The 20,297-nt window shown below is 39.3% G+C and overlaps 1 protein-coding gene across 3 annotated transcripts in view; it reads right to left on the reverse strand.

Annotated features, from left to right (window-relative positions):
- Nucleotides 1-10,355: 10,355 nt before the first annotated feature.
- The window catches only part of LOC101164083 (CXXC-type zinc finger protein 5), a 29,114-nt gene continuing 19,172 nt past the window's right edge, over nucleotides 10,356-20,297 (reverse strand). For 2 of the 3 annotated variants that reach the window (XM_020708874.2, XM_020708873.2), the window contains one exon: nucleotides 10,356-11,726. In XM_020708874.2, the coding sequence (XP_020564533.1) occupies nucleotides 11,682-11,726 (45 nt within the window). In that variant the 3' untranslated portion in view covers nucleotides 10,356-11,681. The remainder of the gene's footprint in view (nucleotides 11,727-20,297) is intronic. The other variant, XM_011483501.3, reaches the window with a different exon arrangement.

Raw genomic sequence — 20,297 nt, forward strand, 5'->3', positions numbered from 1 at the left:
CTGGTTAGTGTTGTGAGGGGCTGAAAGCCAGCAGGGGAGATTGTAGACAGAGGGATGATGGGAAATAAGCGCAGAAGGAGGAGAATTTCTAATGAACTTGTGCCGCTCTGCAGAAACCATGTCCTTGAAAACAGCACACATTTTTTTTTATTTTGGCTAAAAACGGCTTCAACATGATTAGAAGCAAAATGGGAAAGCTTTTAAAATAGAATAAAAATATAATTTGGATGAGACTTTAATGGGAATAATGTCATAAACAAACAGATCAGAGCAGTGAAATGCTAATTCAGAATTCCCTCAGACTGACAACAGGTGTAGCTGCTGTTTTCTCTGGGAAAACAGTAATTGGCAGGTAAACACACGTATCAGAGAGCTGTGTCATTCGAGGCAGCTATGCTTGGTTGTGACGGTGCTTTTGCCTCATGCAAGGCAGAGAAGGACAGGCAGGATTTGGTCAGAAACAAAAATCAAATGAAAAAAAAGGTGTATTTGAAGAAAAAAAAGGAATGAGTAAAATGCACATGAGAACCAGGCAACCACAGGATACAGAGCTTGGAGCTCTAAATCCATGGAAGTCATCTGGTAGAAGAGAACGGATGTCATTAAAGTAGAAACCAGGAGCCACATGGGAGGCAGAATTTTAAATGACTCCCCTTGTAGCAAGACCAGCCCAACAGAAGGACTAAACCTCACTTGTGCCTCTCTATCCATCTCACTCTCTCCCTTGCAGAGATGCAATTAATTCGGATAGAGCGTGCCAAGTTTGCAGAGATAGAGGAAGCGGGATGCGCCCTCGCACATGCCGGAGGGAGGACAGTTTCACATTCCCCAGAACAAATACAGATTTGGGGCTTTCGGCCCAGCACGTCGTGACCAAACCCCATCTCATCATTTCCACCTTGTCTGCCTGAGATTTTTTTCCTTTTTCCTTTTTTTTTTGGCTCAATCCTTCACCAGCCCTGACAGGATTTTTTTTTTTACTGCTGCAGTAGTACCACACAAACTTTTCACAACTACCACACTTAGAAGTCAGTTGGGGAGGGGGGGATTCTGCAACCTGGATTTTCATCCACTCTGAGAGCAAGATGTCGAAACATTTGTGTTTTTGAAATGCTTGTTTACAGACGTCCTCCAGAAGCCGGTAACCCAGCTGCACAGCTTTCTCAGGGCAGGGATTGGAGGACTGCAGGTGGTCGAGCCACAGGCTGGAGGAGATATGTTGAGTGTTTCACGGTACACAGAGCACGTAGCATGCAAAATGCAGGAGGGAGTGGAGCTCAGGGCCAGGGAGCCCATCGATACGGGGGAAATTGATCGTAATCAACCAAGTTACAGAGACTGAGCTCGGATTGGCCGACAACCATCTCTCCCTTCTTCTCCTCCTGGTCTGTCCACCTCCTCTTCCCTCATCCACCTCCATCTTAAACAGCGTTTCCTGATGCAGTTTTCCTCTAAGCTGCAGGGAAATAACTGTCAGCAACTAAAAGCAGACTTTGCTTTGCTGCTTAAAATTGTTCTGTTGTTTTGGTTCTTCACTTTTAAGTACTTTAACGTCTTTGCACCTTAATATGTGCAGGAACATGATTTTATGCTCTATCATGTCTGCAGAAGAGTGTTTGATTAAAGACACCAAAAGGGAACGATGCGAAGAGAATTCTCCTGAATTGGTTGCTTCTTCTGTGCCGCGGCTCCACTGTAATTTCTCATTTGTAGACGGTGGCGTACCTGCCGGTGCAGCTGCACCGCGAGAAACGCTGCCCCAATTATAGCATAACACCTAACCTTATGGTTTCCATGGCAGCACGACGCATTTTCCCGCAGGACGCACCGTGGAGAAACGAGTGTCTTATCAACCATCACCCTGGTAATAACACTCCCTGGAGCCTTTGCCGCATGTGTCAGACCTTAACGAGAACCCTGAAATCTCTCTCTCCCAGTGCAGCCGAGGCCATTGATTTGGACTTAATCTGTTCCTGCGTGTCCGTACGAGCGGGTTTGTGCGTGAGGCACCTTTTGATTGTGTGTGTATGGGTGCATGTGTGTAAGTGGTTCGTCTACAGTTTTCAAAAAAAAACAAAATGTTTCAGTTTATATGTAAAATATATTTATACACTTTATATTATATTATATTATATTATATTATATTATATTATATTATATTATATTATATTATATTATATTATATTATATTGACTTTTAGGGTTAAACATGAGAAGAAGTTTTAATTTTGACTAAGACATCCCAGCAAATGTACTATAAACCTTTTTTTGCACACTGGCAGAAAACGCTTCTGGAAGCTTTCCTTAATGCCTAAAAAGCATGGATCTATAACCAATCAACTCATAAACCAAAGAAAAAGACAGTAAAACAGCGTTCCAAATCCAACATGTGTATTCTACGTGTCTTTGAATAACCCTTCAAAACCAGAGATGTTACCAGTGACACCTAAATAACACGCAATCTTTGACATATACCGTAATCGTCTGTTTCTGGATCAACTTGAAGCTGCTACTTCTGATATGGAGAAAAGTGGAGTTTCATAACAGCTTTGCCGATATTGGTCGATTGTAATAAACATGGTTGAATAGTTAGTAGTTGAAAGAATGTAAACTGTTAAGCTCCGGTGTTAAAGGGTTAAACATAAATATGTGTATTTATTTGTTCATTCTCTAAAAAACAAAACTGTTAGATTCCATTAAAAAGACTTTTGAAACCCAAAAAAGAAAATACTCTCAACCATTTTGATGCCAATACCTCAAGACTATTTTTATCCTCAATAAAATTGTCATTGAGAAACAAGACAAAACATGTTAGCATATCTTACAGGTCAAAAGACCCACTCCGATGAAAAAGATTTTGTTCTATCATGTGTTTGTAGCAAACGTGGCTATTTAGCTCCAGTATTGTGCGCCATTTATGTTGTACCACTATAAGTTGGGTGTGGGGGGGAAGGGGCGGTAAGACAGCGGAGGATGAGGAAAAATGAACAAATGAGCACAAGCTTAGTTCCCGCCCACAACTCAAAGGGGGATTTATGATGAACTACTGTCGCTCTGCTAAAACTATGTCTTAGAAAACAGCGCAAGTTTTTCAATTTTGGGTAAAAATGGGATAATCCTCATTGGAAGGCCAAAGGAAATGCTTTTATAATAGATCAAAAGATGATCCGAGTGGGATTTTAATAACAAACTGACTTAAAGCATTGAAACTTTTAAAACTAAGATGATTTTAATTAAAGTTATGTTTTTTGGAGGCTTAATCATATGTAAATTCACCAGAAAATTATCTTGTTTTATTCTGTAATGACTAATCCACAATGATATTTTGTATTAAAATAAAGAGAGAACAGAGACAAGGTCTAAAAAAAACCATACTTTGAATCTGCTGTTTCACATTGTAAATGGGATAGACTCATGTGTCGCACATTTTCTCATTGAAGGTCAAAAGTCATTCACCTCAACAGATGAACCTCTTTGAGTTTGCTTAAAAGCAGCAGACATATATTTATTAATATTTCATTTAACTTATGCTTTTCTAGATGAGTGACAAACATTAAAAGGTAATGGCTTAAAGATTCCCTGAGCAAGGCTGTTTGTAAATTGTGCTGATCCCTTCAATTTTTTTTTTTTGATGATGAATACACACTCTTTGTGCTCATTAATAATGTATTCATACTCGGGAAACTGTGATGGAAGTTTGGCAGGAAAAGCTTTGATAAGTAATTAAATACATCATGTAAAAAAACAACTGTTTATCCATTAGACACATAAGAACTTGCTGCAAACCCTAATGTCAAAAGATTGTCATTGCATTTTTGCATTTATGTTTGATTTACCAATAAGATTTTGAGTGTTTTGTTCAATCAGTTTTGAATTTTATCAATACATTTTTTTTTATTTAAAAGGCATCACACTTGGAAGAAGCTAATTTAATTTAAAAAAAGTTACATTTCTTGATGTAAACATGAGGTAAGTCACCTACATTCTGAGGTGAACATTTCACATATAATTTAAATTCACAGATATTGATTTGTTTTAGTTAGTAAATAAAACAAGCTAATACAGATAGATAAATAAATAAATGAAACTAAATGCAATCTTCTAGGCCACTTTAAACTTGGAGCTTTAATTCTTAAACAGAACTGTTGCTAGTGAAAATGTGTTTTTAATTAATTGTTAACTGTATTCAGTTTTTTTTGTCATTTTTTAAATAAAGTACAAGTTCAGAGTAAAGGTTTCCCCAATACACAACACAAAAGGTGAACAACATCATAATCACCAAAGAGGCTGTCTTCTTAAGTTTAAGTTTTAAGAATAATTGGGCCTATAGCAGTTCAACAGTTAATTTGGCTTTTAAACATCCAAATGTCACTGATCTAGCAATTGAAATGTTGCATTTGGCAGTGTTAAGTAAAATGCTCACAGTCTATTTAAATTTCTTGGTAATGGCCAACCCTCTGAAATCCGGAGCTGCTTAGATTGAATTCAGTTCTCAAAAGACCTCAAATAATCCATGCACAATCCACACAAATGTCAATTAGTTTATGTTTGCAAAGAGTAAATTACAGTAAGTACTGTCTTTTTGGTCTTAGTGTAGACATTTCATAACGAAAAGAAAAGTGATCTTTCTAGCACTATTTCTGCAGTTCATATTATCACATTCTCCCCTCCATGTTTAACTATATAACAAAACACAGAGGTGGTAGTGTGTTGATTCAGTGTTGTCTCTGACAGTAATAATTCAATGTAAACGAGAAGCGTCCAGGATCATATTTTTCTGACACTAAGATTTAAAATTTAAGGGTAATTGTGCCCAGTTAAGTTGCTAGAATTACTGTAAAATTTAGATTTAAAGTAATGTAATTAAAATAGTTTCTTAAGAACAACCATTGTGGCTGTGCTGAGTGTCAAAGTCGTTTTTTCTCAACTTTGTTTTTTTTTTTTTTTTGACTTTTGTGCAATACAGCTTTTCTGTCCACACATTGGGCCTTAACATTTTAAAAACAGAAAGCTAAAAAAAGTCATAATATTTGAAGGTATACAAACTTTACTGGCATACATTCTTTATTTTCCATTTTGGTAAATTATCTGTTGACCTCTATTAATTTTAAAAAGGTCGAGGGTAAAAAAAATCTATTTATTAACATTTATTTACATATTTAATGTGATAAATCAATTTAACAAATTAACTAACATGTTTTTACTGCACATATACGTTCTTGTGTCATTTTTATATTTAGTTTATATTTTTATAAAAAAAATATTTAAATCTACAACCCTTTAAGTAATATTTAGATTCTGTTGTCTACCTTTAGAAACAGAAATTGTTTGACAATGCTCGCTATTTTATTGGCTCAGGAGGTTTCTTTTTAAAACTTTTATTGCTTTCAAAATCCAGTACTGTTTATACCTAAAAAAAAATTAGATGAAAAGTCAGGTGACGTACCTCTGATCAAATCTTGTTTTCCTAATGACAATTTTGGCTAATTTTACTAATGGAAGTCTACATGATGAAACAGGAAGGAATGAGTTTTTATAGACTTTTTGATTCAGAAAACAACTGACATGAAACAAAGAAAAAAAACATTCTCTAACAAATTGCTGTATAACATCTGAGAAATTGCTGTGCTTTTAATACTCTTTACAGTTTTACTGCCTCAACCTACAGAAAAAAATTATGTATGTTTAAAAAAAAACAATATACATCCCACATTTGAACAGAGACCCTTAGATCTCCCCCCAATCAGCAATCTCATCCCACCACTGTGGCAGGACGCTGATGTGTTCTCTGCTTTCCAGCGGATATGATCTCTTTATTGAGTCTTGGGTCTGCTCTTGGGCATTATCAATTGTCAGAATAACAACGTTCGGTGGACTATTGGCAGTTTAGTGACGCTGTGGTCAGCTCTTTCTGCTCACAGCAGGTTTTTGATTTAAATTTCACGCTTTCTCTTCTCTCTTTTTGTGTGGAGTGTGAGCATGAATGGTTGAAGGTCTTTGTAATGGACCAGAGATTGTTCACGTGGACTCCGCCTCTGCCTCCTTTAGACCACACGGGAAGTACTGTTTTAAATGTTGCACTAAAGGAACCCCTCTACTTTTGAGGGGCTTGAGGCCATCACGAGTTCAGACTCAATCATTATATAAAAAGATTGACCAAAGGAGATATGAAATTCTCTACTTTTTTGAACTTTGTCATCACACCTAAATATGATGACCAAAAAAATTCAAAATAAATGGAAGAAACAAGAGCTGAGAGTTTGATGGTCACCTGTCAATCAAAAACATCCTGTAAGGGGGTCAAATGTTTTTTAACTTTTTCTTAAAATAAAGCACGTCAGTTTTAAATGAATCTCCCCCACTTTGGATGCCAGATTGTCCATTCATTCATATAAATAAACAGGATGTGTAAGTTTCTGTCATAAAGTTGAGAATCACCTTGCTTGTGTACAAGTCACCTAGTGGTTACTTAGAGATTTGACTCAGCTCCAATTATTTTAAGTGTATAACCTACCTCAAGGTAGAGAGGAGAGGTCGTGGTGCTGCCTTTAGAGTGGTCGATCTCTGATCGGAAGGTCACACGTTCGCTTTTCAATTCGTTGGACAAGACATTCAAACAAGCACTGCTTTTAGTCCTTACCATTGACTGTATATGAGAACTGGACAGAGTGACCCCACCCCCCAGCGTTCCAAAAAGGAAGTTCCCACTGGTTCCAAGAAACCAAAATCCCGTTAACTTCTATTGAGAAACAAACAGCTGTTACTCAGTCATTCTATTTGTCAGATTAACCATTCTAGCTCTGATCCTTTTTTTTAACATGTTCTTGTCATTGTTTGGGTTTCTTTGCCTTAGTTTTTGCTTCCGTTTTGTTTCTTTCATGTTTGAGTTCTGCTTCCTGCTTTAATTTGAAGGTTTTCTGTATGTATTAATTTTGAGTTTTACTTCCTTGGTCCCAATCTCTCCTGATCGATTTCACCTTTGTCTCGTCAATCCTGTTTGTACATATGTCTTGTCTCTGCCTTCCTCTTCCATGCTGTCATTTCCCTGATTGTCTGTTTCCCTGTCTACCTTGTCACCACGAGAGTTGGTTTAGTTTGTTCTCCCTGCTTGGCAGTGCTTTCTTTTAAATAGAATTTAAATCCCTTTGTACTTGGAACCACCTGCCTCCCGTCTCTGCATTTTGGGTTCTTCGTCAACCCCCTTACCTGACAGTTCTTGGTAATCCACATTTTTTAATGATATTTTTTCTATATTGCGATTTATAAAGCTATAACCTCAGATTTCTCAATGTATCTCTGCTTCTGACCTCATCTGGCCCCATCTTGTCATGTCATCACGTCTGTGTCTGTAAGACACCACCATAACATATCCATGACACCGAATTGACTTCATTTGGTTGGAACCAGAAGTAAGCCATTTTCTATGATGTCACACCCACTCAGTCCAGTTCTCATATACAGTCAATGGTAGTTATAGGTTGGCGTCATGTAGGGCAATGGAGCCATCATCAGTGTGTGGATGGGTGAATGGGATTGTGACTGTAAAGCACTTTGGGTTTCGATAAAGGTAGAAAAGTGCAATGTCAAATCATTTTACCATGGTGATTGATCATAACACCACAGTGAGCACTAGCAGGTGTTGGGTGTAAGCAAAGTAGAAGTGCTGGCACTCTGTAGGAGATAGCTGCTGGATCTAAGTTAGGTTTGAGTAAAACTATTTAACCATGTGATGGGTTTTTAGTGAGTTTAACCCTTTAACAGGGGAACTTCTGATCCAGAGTTGATAATCTCTCAACTGCTGTATCTCTACAACCGTTTACACAATTAACGTAATTCCAGTAGACTCTGAGAAAAGCAGCTTTGAGCTGATGTCCAACCCTTTGGTGTAGTAAAGTGCTCATGCAGTCAATTTAAATCAGCTCATTCTGGCGTGGAGAAAACCAGCTTTGTGCCGTTATATATCTATGCAAAGCTACTGTCCCGTACATCAGAATCAGCTGATTCACACTGATCACATAGTCATAGAGCGCGTGTTATTTAGTTGTCGCCAGTGAAATCTCCTGTTCTAAAGGTTTAAAATGGTTGAAAGGTTCTGATTAAAATTTCAAACAGTTTCAGAACAATTGCACTGTTGATGAAAGACAAATGAACACAGCCCATCATGGTTTTAGATCAAATGAAATTCAAGTATGACAGAACACCCCATTTGAAACCACACTACATGTTATAAAGTAAATGTCATCATTTCCGTGACCTGCGAGCTAAACTAAAACACATGATGGTCATGAATAGATTATTCTGAAATAAAAGAGTCAAGATAAACATGTCTCCACAAATGGCACTGTTCTGTTTCATAACCAGTAATATTTTTTATATTTAATACAATAACAGCTAATCATAACTTATCTCAGTCCCATTAGGCATAGAGCCACATAGGCTCACTCTGGGCATGTGAAACACGTTCTTGAACACATTAAATGCGGGTTATTTAATGCACGTTTAGGGACTTTTTCTTTTTCTTTAGTGTTTACTAGCGTGTGTCTTCCACCTATAGCAGGAGCAAAATGTTGAAGTGGCACAAATCTCGTGTCAGGAGCTTTCTTTCACAGCTCTATTCCGATATATGAACGACTTGACGTCGTGAAATTCCCGATGGGCACAAACCGCAAATATTAATTTCTCCTCCATGATCAATTTTCAAACGGTTGGCTTCTGTGAGTTAAAGGTGATGCCATACATTTGTCACTACCAAATCTAACCCCCCTGATTGGTCAAATTTTGACCAGGTTTGACTTTCAACGTGTGTTCTCAGCACTTCAGAATTTTGAACTTGGACGCCAAAAACGAACATTTACACATAGATTTCTCATTGGAAGTGGTCACTTTAACGGATGTTGCCAAGGTTGGAGTGAACATAGCTTTGGAGGATTGGTGCTTTTAACAGCACAAAGTACTTTTGCTTGATATACAAAGTCAACTTTGTCTATTAAAATCTTTAATTTTGTGATGCGGAGAAACAAAGGTTTGTCTTGATTCGTGTGTTCTCTGCAGTGTCCTCGCTCGCACGTCTTATTTTCCCCCCAGACAGTCACATTTTACAAACCACATTCCTCCCTCCTCAGTGCATCGGTTGCTGCTATCTCTCTGTTGGACAAAGGTGGCGACAGAGCTGAGAAGGGGCCAGCCTGTGCTCGGGCACTGGGATGGGGGGAAGGGTACGTCTGCTGGCAACAAGGGTGAATAGATCAGTGCGGCTCAGTGTCTGCGAGGCGGTGATAAGATTCCAGGATTTTTCCAAAGTGACAGGCCTGCTCAGCAACCGTACACTTCTCCGCATCAGAGCCGACCGCAGCCATCACCACATGACCCTCACTGCCTCCCGAGCCCCCAGGGCTCCAACACCTCAGCAGGCTGGAGCCACAGTCACAAACACACCCAGAAACCTCCACAGTGAGAATCATTGGAATACAAGTGAGTGGTGCAGGACACTTGTGCGCCTCCGTTAGACTACATTTTAGTCAAGCTGCATCTCTCGCTTCTCTCCAGCTCGCTTCTCTTTCTTTATCTCTGCCTCCTCCTCTGTACCCCCCCCCCCCCCCCCCCTCCATCTCCCACTTCGTTGCATGGCAGGTCAGGCGGTGAGCTGTGCGGGCTCCGAGGAGGTAAGGACGCCGTGGTGCACATTAATAATGAAAGGCCTCAGCCACCACCCCCAGACGCACACACACACACAAAACACTCCCTCCCCCATCGCCATGGCGATGGCACTAGCCCAGCACTGTCACCGAGGGAGAGGTGTGGGTGGATATGGTGGGGGCGTGGGGGGTGGGGGGGGGGAATAAAGCTGATCTTTCCAACTCTCCATTTACAACACTGATCACAAGCTCATATGCAGGCCTGCCATACTGCTCCCTCTGCACTCTGGATAGCTGCTAATTAAGGTGACTTTACACTTTGACAGTGGGATGTGTCCACACCCACACCTCAGAGGAAGAGTGGATGAGAAAAATAAACAAATCCCCACCTGTAGGACTCATCGCTGATCTTTTTCAAAGACCTGAGAGGCTGAAATCAGGAATTATCCTTGGACTCTTTGACACTGTTGGTCAAAATTCGGACGATCGTCTTTTCCCAAACTTCACAGTAAACTGGTGGTTTGCTCAGCGGAACAATTTCCTATCTTCCCTTGGTTTCACACTGCACTTTTGAGAGCAGACCAAACCACCAGGACAGTATCAAGAACAACAGTTGGATGTTTGGGTAACCAAAAGCAAAGAAGCACTAACCAGAAAGAGGATAAACCTGCTGGGACTTTCCGAAGGTTTCATGCACTGTGAAAAAACACAGCAATCCAAATAGTTCAAAAGCAAATCTCTTTAAAAACATTCTGGTTACATTTTACCAAAGCAAGGGTCCATCAGTTCACTATATGAAGATATTACAGGCAACAAGAGAGCTCAGTCAAACTGGGGCAGCATGGTGATCAGTAGGAAACCACCACGCGACCTACCTCCAACAAACTTTTGCTGGAATTTTCTTCCATCCGATTATAAAAGTACAGAGAAGATTTCTTCCAACCAGTGGAGTTCCACCTTTGTTTGTCAGTCAAAACAGCTGTTTAAACAAAACATGCAGGTAGGCAATCAGACAAACATCAGAATTGTAAATTTTGACACAAATACATGCATTCCTTTTTATTCACAAAACCAGTCCAATTTTCTAAACAAATACAAATATTGGTTATTTTTAAAAGCTACCCAGCAACATAACAAAATCATGAAAATGTAACAAAAAACACACAATAAAAAAAAAAGATGCAATCTTTTCTCAGTGCGTTCAGTAGGGTAGACTCAGAGCAAGTGCTGTCTCTTGGTGCTATTGCCTTGAGCAGTATTGGCACATGCTCAGTAGGGCCACAGTAAATAAGGCTGCCAGTTTGAGTAAGAAGGAAAAGTTTGGAAATGCAAAGGAGGGCTTATTGAGGAGATTACAGTAGTGGCGGCTCTGGCGAAAAGCAGCTTCAAGCCAGTGAAGGCTTTGCCAAACATAGTGTTCAGTTTCAATTTCACTCTGAAACTGACAGCATCATTATGGGAAACGTTTTCTCGTCTTTCCAAGGTCATATATCATCCCATCTCAAAAAGTTGACCCTTCAATTCATTGACTCATAAAGCAAACAAGGCTTTCAGCAATGTAACGGTGAAGAATTACAATAATGTTTGCCATTAGCCACTAGTTTCAAAATATAGTCGTAAATTTACATTCTCTACACAAGTACTGTATCTTTCCACACATAAACAACATTAACACCAAACACAGAAATTAGTTGATTGTCCACACTCGGTCCATCATTTCTGTTTCTGGCGATGAGCAGTTTTATGCTTAAGCGACAGATAAAAACTGCTGGGAATAAGACAAAAGGTACCAAAATGAAAACATAGAAAAGGGAATGAAAAGTTGTCAAAGATGTTTTTCTTTGCGCTTCATTTTTGGTTCAAGGAATAAGTAGGTGCATCCATTATCCAACAGACTATTTTTCAGCTTTTTTTTTTTTTTCCTTTTCACTGATAACTTTATTTGCTGCTAGCTGTATATTAGCCGGTGTCTGTTCCGGAGACAATCCAGGAGTTGACATTGCACTTGATGGCAGAACTTTGGGTAGGGAGAGGAGGAGGAGGAGTCCTACTGGAACCACCGGAATGCCGCTCCAGTAGGAAGCATCACCTTCTTGGAGAAACAGAAGACAAGAAGAGAGAGGAAAGAAGGGTGGATTAGTAGATCATACGTACAAGTCTTCAGTTATCAGTCTGCAGATGTAGTTCCACTAGACAACAGGGTGAACAGATTCAAAATTTTGGATAAGCCGCATTAAGCTAACTGTTAACAGACACCTGTGGCCCTGAAGTGCAAAGCATACACTCAAATCACTCAACACAAAAACATATTAAAGATCACAACGGCAAATAAAAAAGTAAAACAACATTCTATTTGAGAAATCAAAACAAAATTACAGAAAAAACTTCAAAAACAAAAACCTGAAAAAAATTCAAGTGAAGCTATGGCGCAGTTTCAACAAGGAAGATCGACCTCATATTCAGGTGCCCGGGGCTGCTGATTCTTCACTCCACACGTCACCTATCAATTAGTCTTCATTCTGAGCCAACGGCTAAAGTGCTCACTTTTTTTCACAGCCAATCATAATCAAGTTCCTGCCTTCAAACTCATTGAAATTAGCTTATTCGCATTTTGCCGGCCCACCTCTGCCCCGTTTTTCTCATAGCTCTTTGCTTCTGCACAATCTTGCTTTAACCACCATCAGCGTCTGGACTCTGGGGTCTCTTCACTTGGTCCGAGGTCATCCCAAGGTTTCAAGATGTCTCTGGGCTACTGATTATTCATGCTTAATCCCTGTTTAACTGTTAAATCTTTCATTTACACATCTACAATCTCTCATTATTGAAATTAAATGTTTCTGGAAACATTTTCCAGAAATCAAAATAAAATGCTAGAATATGAAACACAATAAGAAAAACAGGAAACGGTGGGTACTATCGGACATCGCTGACTGGATGATGACGTTTGTTCAGCATTTTAACCAAACGTTTTTTGGCATGAAGCAATTATGGATATCAACATCCATTTTTTTGTAATTGTGTTTTGGTTTCTAGAATTTTTTTATTTATTTCTAAAATATAATGTTTTCTTTATACCTTGTGCTATCTTAGATGACCCCACCCTTGCATTGACGTGTTTTCCCTACCATGAAAAAGGTGGATAAAGGTGGAAAGATTTCATGTAATCCATGGACACCAGTGAGGTTCACAAATCATTGAAGAAAAAAGGTTCAGTGCACTGTCTAGTGGGTCTAGATGACCCAACTCCCAATGTTAAAGTGCCTAGGATAGCACAAGGGTTACATGTTGTGCTTTATTTATCGTGATGTTTAATAGGGTTTTGCGTTAAGTGATTTGTTGATGTGATTTAAACCTCCGGGCCACCATAGCTACCAGTTATGCAGTGCAATCCTTTGCTTTTCAGTCATTTTTCCTGCTTAACATGGAAAAAAAATATTTCAAAAAAAGATTTTTAGGTTGAAGTTTAAACTCAAGCAACCAATAAATGAGCCGGCTGTGATCGTAGGTGAGCTGCAGGTGTAGAAACTCTTTATTCAGCTCCACAACAGCACCGCTTGACATAATAGGAAACCTAATAAAACCCTATTTATTATACAGTCACTGCACATATTGCTCTCCCACATCATCATCAGCGGTCATTCTGCTTCCCACCTCCCTCTCCCTCTGTGGTCATCAGTGCTTCTGGCTACACCGACCAGGAGTGGCACACATGCATGCAGCTGCAGGGCTCAGCTCTGACCACCGGGGCTGCAGCACGGCTGGCTTCCTGCAAGTATAGCTCCGTTCTGCAGCGGGGATTCTTCCGTTCGCCAGCTCCGCCTGGAGCGAGGCAGGAGGAGCTCAGCAAACATTTGTGCACCCACACATACACACACACTCTCACTCTGAACCGATATGTATTCAAGGGCAGTCGCACACCTCCACACACAGTGGCACGTTAACCGACTCTCTCAGAACACCCCCGAAGTCACACCAAACAGTGAGATGGAACTAAAATTCTCATGCAAGCTGGAATCCCATCCAGCATTAATTCAGTGCTCAACAGAAGTCTTAAATAGAGATTGAGACAAACTGAGTTGCTTTTGCAATTTCAGTAAAATTTAAAATAATTGTGTTGCCTCATTGAATTGGATCTGATTTTTCTCTTTTTTTCTGCTTGTGTTGTTGTACGCTCTCCAAAACAGCCGCAGACAAGTCACAAGTTTTTCCACAGAGACAAGACTGAACCAAATAGTCTATTAATTCACTAAATATGTAGAAAAGAAAATCATCATACTGCAGAAATAAAAGGGCCCCTGGAAAAAAGTTAAAAATTCTTACTTATTTGAAAAAATTGGCCAAGGGAGTGAGAAAAATTTAAATGTAGTCACTAAGAAGTGTGTTCTTTTTTTTTTTTTTTTTTTTAACTTGTCCTGTCCAACAGCTGGGCAGACAGATGAGAGCTGAGGGCCTCTTGAGTTGGACATATTTTACTTTAACAAGAGGGGTTATTAATCTTCAGACAAACCAAAGGTATGTCTGAATAAACCCCTTTTGTAATTGAGGCCAAACTTTATTAATTTCAATCATGTCTGAAAATCTTTGGTGTTGGACCGGACGGAAAAGGGAAGAGGGGAAGAAGAGAGAGGGACGCTAGAGAGAGGGGGGGGGTAGGGGTGATAATAGGAGGGGAAGGGGGATAAGACCATGAAGCAGCATACAGCAACAAGTTTACTGGTTGTTAATCATTATGGTAAGGTTCAAATGCAGTACAAAAAGGGCGGGGCCCGTCCACACACACACTTAAGAAGTGTGTTCTTAAGAAAAACCTTCTTAATAAGATTATTTTTTCTTGAAAATAAATTCTTCAGATTACGTTTTTGCAGGGCATTAGTTGTTTTGCAGGTTCACATATATTCATTCACCTCAGAACGTGCAAAAGTGTATCAAGAGAACACAATTGGGTGATTTTAAGTCTAACCTCTGCCAGAAATAAGTTCTAAGGAGTCCATTTTTGAGTGTTAAGTCCTAAAAAACAAATGAAGTTTTGATCACATTAAAAAAATAATATTTCAGCAGGTAAAGCAATGAGATTTGAATCACATTCAGCTTGCAGGGTGTTTAAACATTGATTCATCTGACAGTTAACCACATTAACCCTTGTGCTATCTTAGATGACCCCACCCTTACTTTGACGTGTTATTCCTACCATGACAAAGGTGGATAAAGGTGGAAAGATTTCATGTAATCCACGGACACCAGTGAAGATCACAAATCATTGAAGAAAAAAGGTTCAGAGCACTGTCTAGTGGGTCTAGATGACCCAACTCCCAACGTTAAAGTGTCAAGGATAGGACACGGGTTACATCCACATTAATGCTGCTGTAGATCGACTGTTTTTGTTTCCAATTTCCCTGAAAACTGCAAAAACAGCCCCAATCAGATTCTAAAAACCAGAAAAATTTTCAAACATGTTCAAAACAATTCTAGTCACTAACGTTTTCTTAAACTGAAAATATTTTTCCATTGAAAAACTTTGTTGAGTATTGTTACGTTTCTTGTTTTTTCTTGAAACGAAGGTCTTTTAACCCTCTTACAATACTGTTTTTACAGTATCGCTATCCACACACTGCCATTATTTTATTAAATCATACATTTTCAGGATATACTTTAGGGAACACAGGCCTGAAGGTAAACATTTGACAGAACTGATTCGATGAGTGTTGGGATTCTGTCCATCTCTGCGGTGACCTTTATGCAGCAGCACTCAGTGGCTGAAGACGGTACGGAGATGGCGGACCTCTGCCACCGCCACAAATGTTAAAAAGCTGGTAAGTGCTGGACGGACCGTGATGCAACGTGTGGGAGGAAAGATAACAAAGCAATGGACTGAGCAGCAACACAGTTTTTCCTCATTATCAAACATGTGCAATCAATGGAAAAATGGCAGCATGTCAGGAATAGAAAAGCTCCTTCCCTCCCAAATGCTGATTGCACGGGTTCACACAGATGGGATCCGTGGGTGTGATGCGGCCAATCACTAAAATCAATGATGTGTTTTTTCAAACACACAATCCAGTGTTTGTGATATTCCACAAAAGAAAAATCACGGGTTCCTCTTGGGTGTTTCTACCCTTCTATTCAGCCTATTGTTTTTTGGTTAAAAAAAGGGAAAATTCCTTGGGGAATAAAACAGAATAAATGCAGACAGACTGAATGAACAGAAAGCATCTGCATCTACTGAGGAGGGAAGGGACAACTGTGCTGGTTACAACCCTTCAAAACAACTGAATGAAAACACCAGTGACCTCCAGCTGACACAAACCCTCACTGAGTGTCTTCTAGATGGGGCGACACACTTCCATATACATTCATGCAGCATTTGAGCACTTCTTGCAGTGTGGAAACAAAAGACGTGCACAATCTGACCCATTAGTTCAACCCATGTGTCCTGTGTTAACCTAATTATACAGATCTGGAATAGGGCTATAAATAGAACTGCTAGAGAAATTAATTTGCTTTTTGTTTTACCCCTCACTTCTATTCACATTCACTAATCTGATTAATTATCTAAAATATATGTTGCTGTCTCTCCAAACTGCTGTAAGCCCCCTAAATTTGGAGGTATAAGCTCAAAAACTGCTAGGAAAAAGTTGACACCAAAAGGAAAGACTTTTTGATATTGTATTTTTAAATAGGGATACATTCAGCATTGACATAATGCACAAACCTTTAGGCCCAAGCAAACAACTAGTTTTAATGTCCACACACTAAACAGAACAGGAAAAAGTTGTCTTCACAGAGTGCCATGGTCTTCATCTCATCAGCTGTATAGAATTTTTGCATAAATGTCTTTTATTTTGAAAAGTTCTGTTTTCTTTAAAAGAAAATAAAGTATAAAAGCAGTTTTTAAGAAAGAAACTTCCTCCGGTGATTGCATGTACATCAAAACTAGCCGTGTTACGATTTATTTTAACATTGATTCGATTCAAATCATAATTTGTGGTTGACGATACAATTTATAGTCGATTTTGGTTCATTTGGAATGATCCGATTCACTGACCTAGAATGGATCCAAGATATCTTCACCCAAAAGTTCAACCAGTATGACTCAGATAAATACCTGGTACTGAACAGTGCAGGTGAAGTTTTCCAGATTCCTTGTATTTCTTGCAAGATAATCAAGTGTAAATTCAATATGTGTACAAACAAACAAGTAAACAAGATTTAACCCTTGTGCTATCCTAGGCACTTGAACATTGGGAGTTGGGTCATCTTAACCCCACAACGCAATGCGCTGAACCATTTTTCTTCAATGATTTGTGATCTTCACTGGTGTCCATGGATTACATATAATCTTTCCACCTTTATCCACCTTTGTCATGGTAGGAAGAACACGTCAAAGTAAGGGTGGGGTCATAGGATAGCACAAGGGTTAAAGGCAAATCCATTCACGTTTTAGTTTATAAAGTTCAACCCACTGTTGTTTTTCCACATCAAAATAATACAAACGGAACATTATTCGAATATTATACCACACTGCATGGTCACATGTCTTTTCTAAATTTAAAGTCTTTCCTCACATCGGACTGGAATGATGGACAAATCCCTTTTTGGTGACATCACATGTGTGTTGTTCCGCTGTGATGGTACCTGGTCGTTTTTAGGTTACAGTAAAATAAATCTAGTCTGCCTCAATCTAAATGGTATTCTCCAAAAGCAATATAATGAATTTATTTCATTTAGAAACTATTTCTAAATGGTATAGGTCGATTCGAATAACAACTTGCCTCAGACAAATCTATGCGGTTGGATCGTAGGAAAAGATTAATCAATTAATCTTTACACCCCTAACCCAAACTTTAAAAAAAATGGAGGGAATACTCATATTCATCAAATTCACTAAACCTGGTTTAAATTTGACGTTACGGCTTTTTCTTTAGGTTCAACGTTCACTAGTGCCACCCGAGCTTCCGCAGTGCCATCTCTGCTTGTCTCTTTCATTTAATCTACCTGGTTTGCTCTAACTCAGACTACCCAGCCATTGCTCAAATATCCAAGTATCTTGATGTCAGTCTGCATGCCTGTCAGCTCCTATAAGTCTCCGCCCTGACTGTCTTGCGTACAGTGTCTGCAAGGCAGGAAAGTCCAGGGGGGAATACACTACTCCCATCTCGGCATCTGATGCTGGCAAAGTGGCTCCCGGTGGAGAACGATGTGTTCAGGTGATAGCTTATGACAAACAAGTCTTTGACACAACTTGTAGTCATCTTTAAAAAAGAAAAAAATCTGTGACTTTTCTTAGAAAAGTTTAAAATATTAGCCACCAGGCGTTACAGAACATCAAAGTTCACAAAATTAAGACACAAACAAGGCAGACAAAAACTTCCAAAGCCCAACTTTGCTTCTCTTTCTGCACTGAGCAGCATTTCTGAGACTGACACCCTGGAGGGTATTCAGACATAGAGCAGAAAGGAACAGCCTTCCCACTTATTCCTCTCAAATGTAGCATTCCCAGAATAAATGCAGACATCTTCAGCCAGTGAGCTATGAAGTGGCAAAGGCCTCAGCATGCTGACTCCCCCTCACTTGCCAATTTTACGCTTCTCTTTGAGCTGCCATGAGCTTTCAATGGAAAACCGTCAACACCCTTAAAATAAGCACACTGCTGCTGGACCGCACTTGTGTACTGACGTGTGCACGTTCACAGACTCGTGCAAAACACTTGAGCAGCACCTTTCAATGCAAATGTAGTTAGAAGAAGGGTGAAATGTAGCTTCAAGTTCTCTCATTCGCAACCGGGCGCCGATAAGGATTTGCAGCGGGAGCCATCGAAACAGTCCAGCGAAAGACATATGTGAAGTGAGAGATCACGCCCTCTCTGAAAGCGCACACAGATTCTGACAGCCACGTCAGATGGGGATGTAGCCTGCCATATTTGTTTGGAGGAGAGCGTGGCTCTGAGGGGGCTGTCTGAGTTGCAGCTGAGGCTCTCTGCAGTTCACTGGAGTCTGAGAGCCAGGAGATCTGCTGCTCTGGCGCAGGTGGTGCCCGACTTACTCTGAATATGCATTGAAGCCGTTGATTAAAAACAAAAATCTCTTCGACAGAAGCCATGTTTGCACACAGCTCAGACATGCAGAGAAAAGATCCACTTTCATTCAAAATGACTGTCATTTTTGACCAAACAAAATAAAATGCAGGAACAGCATATGAAATTCTTGGCAGCTCATCATGCAACATTTTGCCCAATTACGTTTGTTCAACTTTTATTTTTTCATTTTTCTGCTGCATTAAATACATGGGATCATTGTGAGGTTGTGTGACCCAGTTTCAGTCACATTTGACTCAAGAACCCTCTATGCAAATCAGTTTATGGTTGACTCATTGACTGCACCACACTTTAGTTTGGCTTCTTCCAAAAGTGTCGTCATTGGTCTCCTACCTCCAAAAATGGTTGTTCTACAAGTCTTTATAGCAAAAATGGGTTATTACTTCTTTTCAGTTCTTTTAAAATAGCCACATTTGTTTTAATTCTGTTTATTTGTAGAGTTAGGAACCTTTTTGTTTAACATGTTAGTGGCTCAGGAGAATCTGAGATATCGCTTTTGGGTTTCACTTTCCTCTGAGCATCTGACCGTAATTATAGGGAGCTAGACATCCTTTTTTCCCCACACTGCACTTTATTATTATTATTTTTGTTAAATACCATCACTGTCAGATTTAATCTGTTGTCACATCATCTAAATAAACATCAGTCCAAAGACCCAGAACATATTCTTTGATTCTACATTTCCATTATTTTCTATGATTGTTAAATTTTAAAAATAATAAGAAATTATAAGAAAAGCTAACAACTTAATTAATAAAAACATTTTTTGTAAATTCTGACTTTTTAGATCCCCCCCTTTTATTTATTTCTTTGACATGGCACATTTGCCATTAATCGCCCCCTCTGACATTTAGCTTGTAACAGTAGCATCAAACTTGCTGACAGTGCAGCCTGGGTGCCTGGATTCTGTGATCGAATCACATGCAGAACAAGAGCTGTTGACTTCCAAATAAAGTTTTTTCAGACAGTCTGCTAACTGGGAAAGCATCAGAGACGAGAGCAATAACGAATTTCAGAAACAGCTACTCCTCTGCTCAAGGGAGTAAAGGAAGAAAACTACAGTTAAAGTACATTTTATAATTACTGCCTGACAGAACCAGAGCTGTTATGATCACAAAGAAATATCCTTCCAAAATAAAAGAAAATGAATATACATAGGCATTTTGTTAAAAACTGAAATTGAAACTTGCAACCTTTAAAAATTAAAAGTGTGGTGAAAAAAGACACATTTAAAGTAACTCTGGGATCTTCATTGCATTTGATTAAGAGTACAAACGAGTGAGTAAGTAAATATTAGTCATTAATATTATCATGATTTGTTCTAGTTGTATTGTGTTAGCAGACTTTTCTGTCCATTGCAGCAAAGAGAGAATCCAGGTCTGAAGGACCAAGAAAGTCGGTCCTGAAGTCGTGAGGATCAGGCTGGTCAATGGTTGTCCACTGTGTAATTCTTAAATAAACAATCTCTTAGTGCAGTCATTAAAAGAAAGAAAAAAATGCTTCCTATGACCAACAGCAAACCTGACTTGGGGTGTACCCATCCTTTACCCAATAATAGCTTAGAGGCTCTAG

This window comes from Oryzias latipes, chromosome 14 (assembly GCF_002234675.1).
Source record: "Oryzias latipes chromosome 14, ASM223467v1".
NCBI lineage: Eukaryota > Metazoa > Chordata > Actinopteri > Beloniformes > Adrianichthyidae > Oryzias > Oryzias latipes.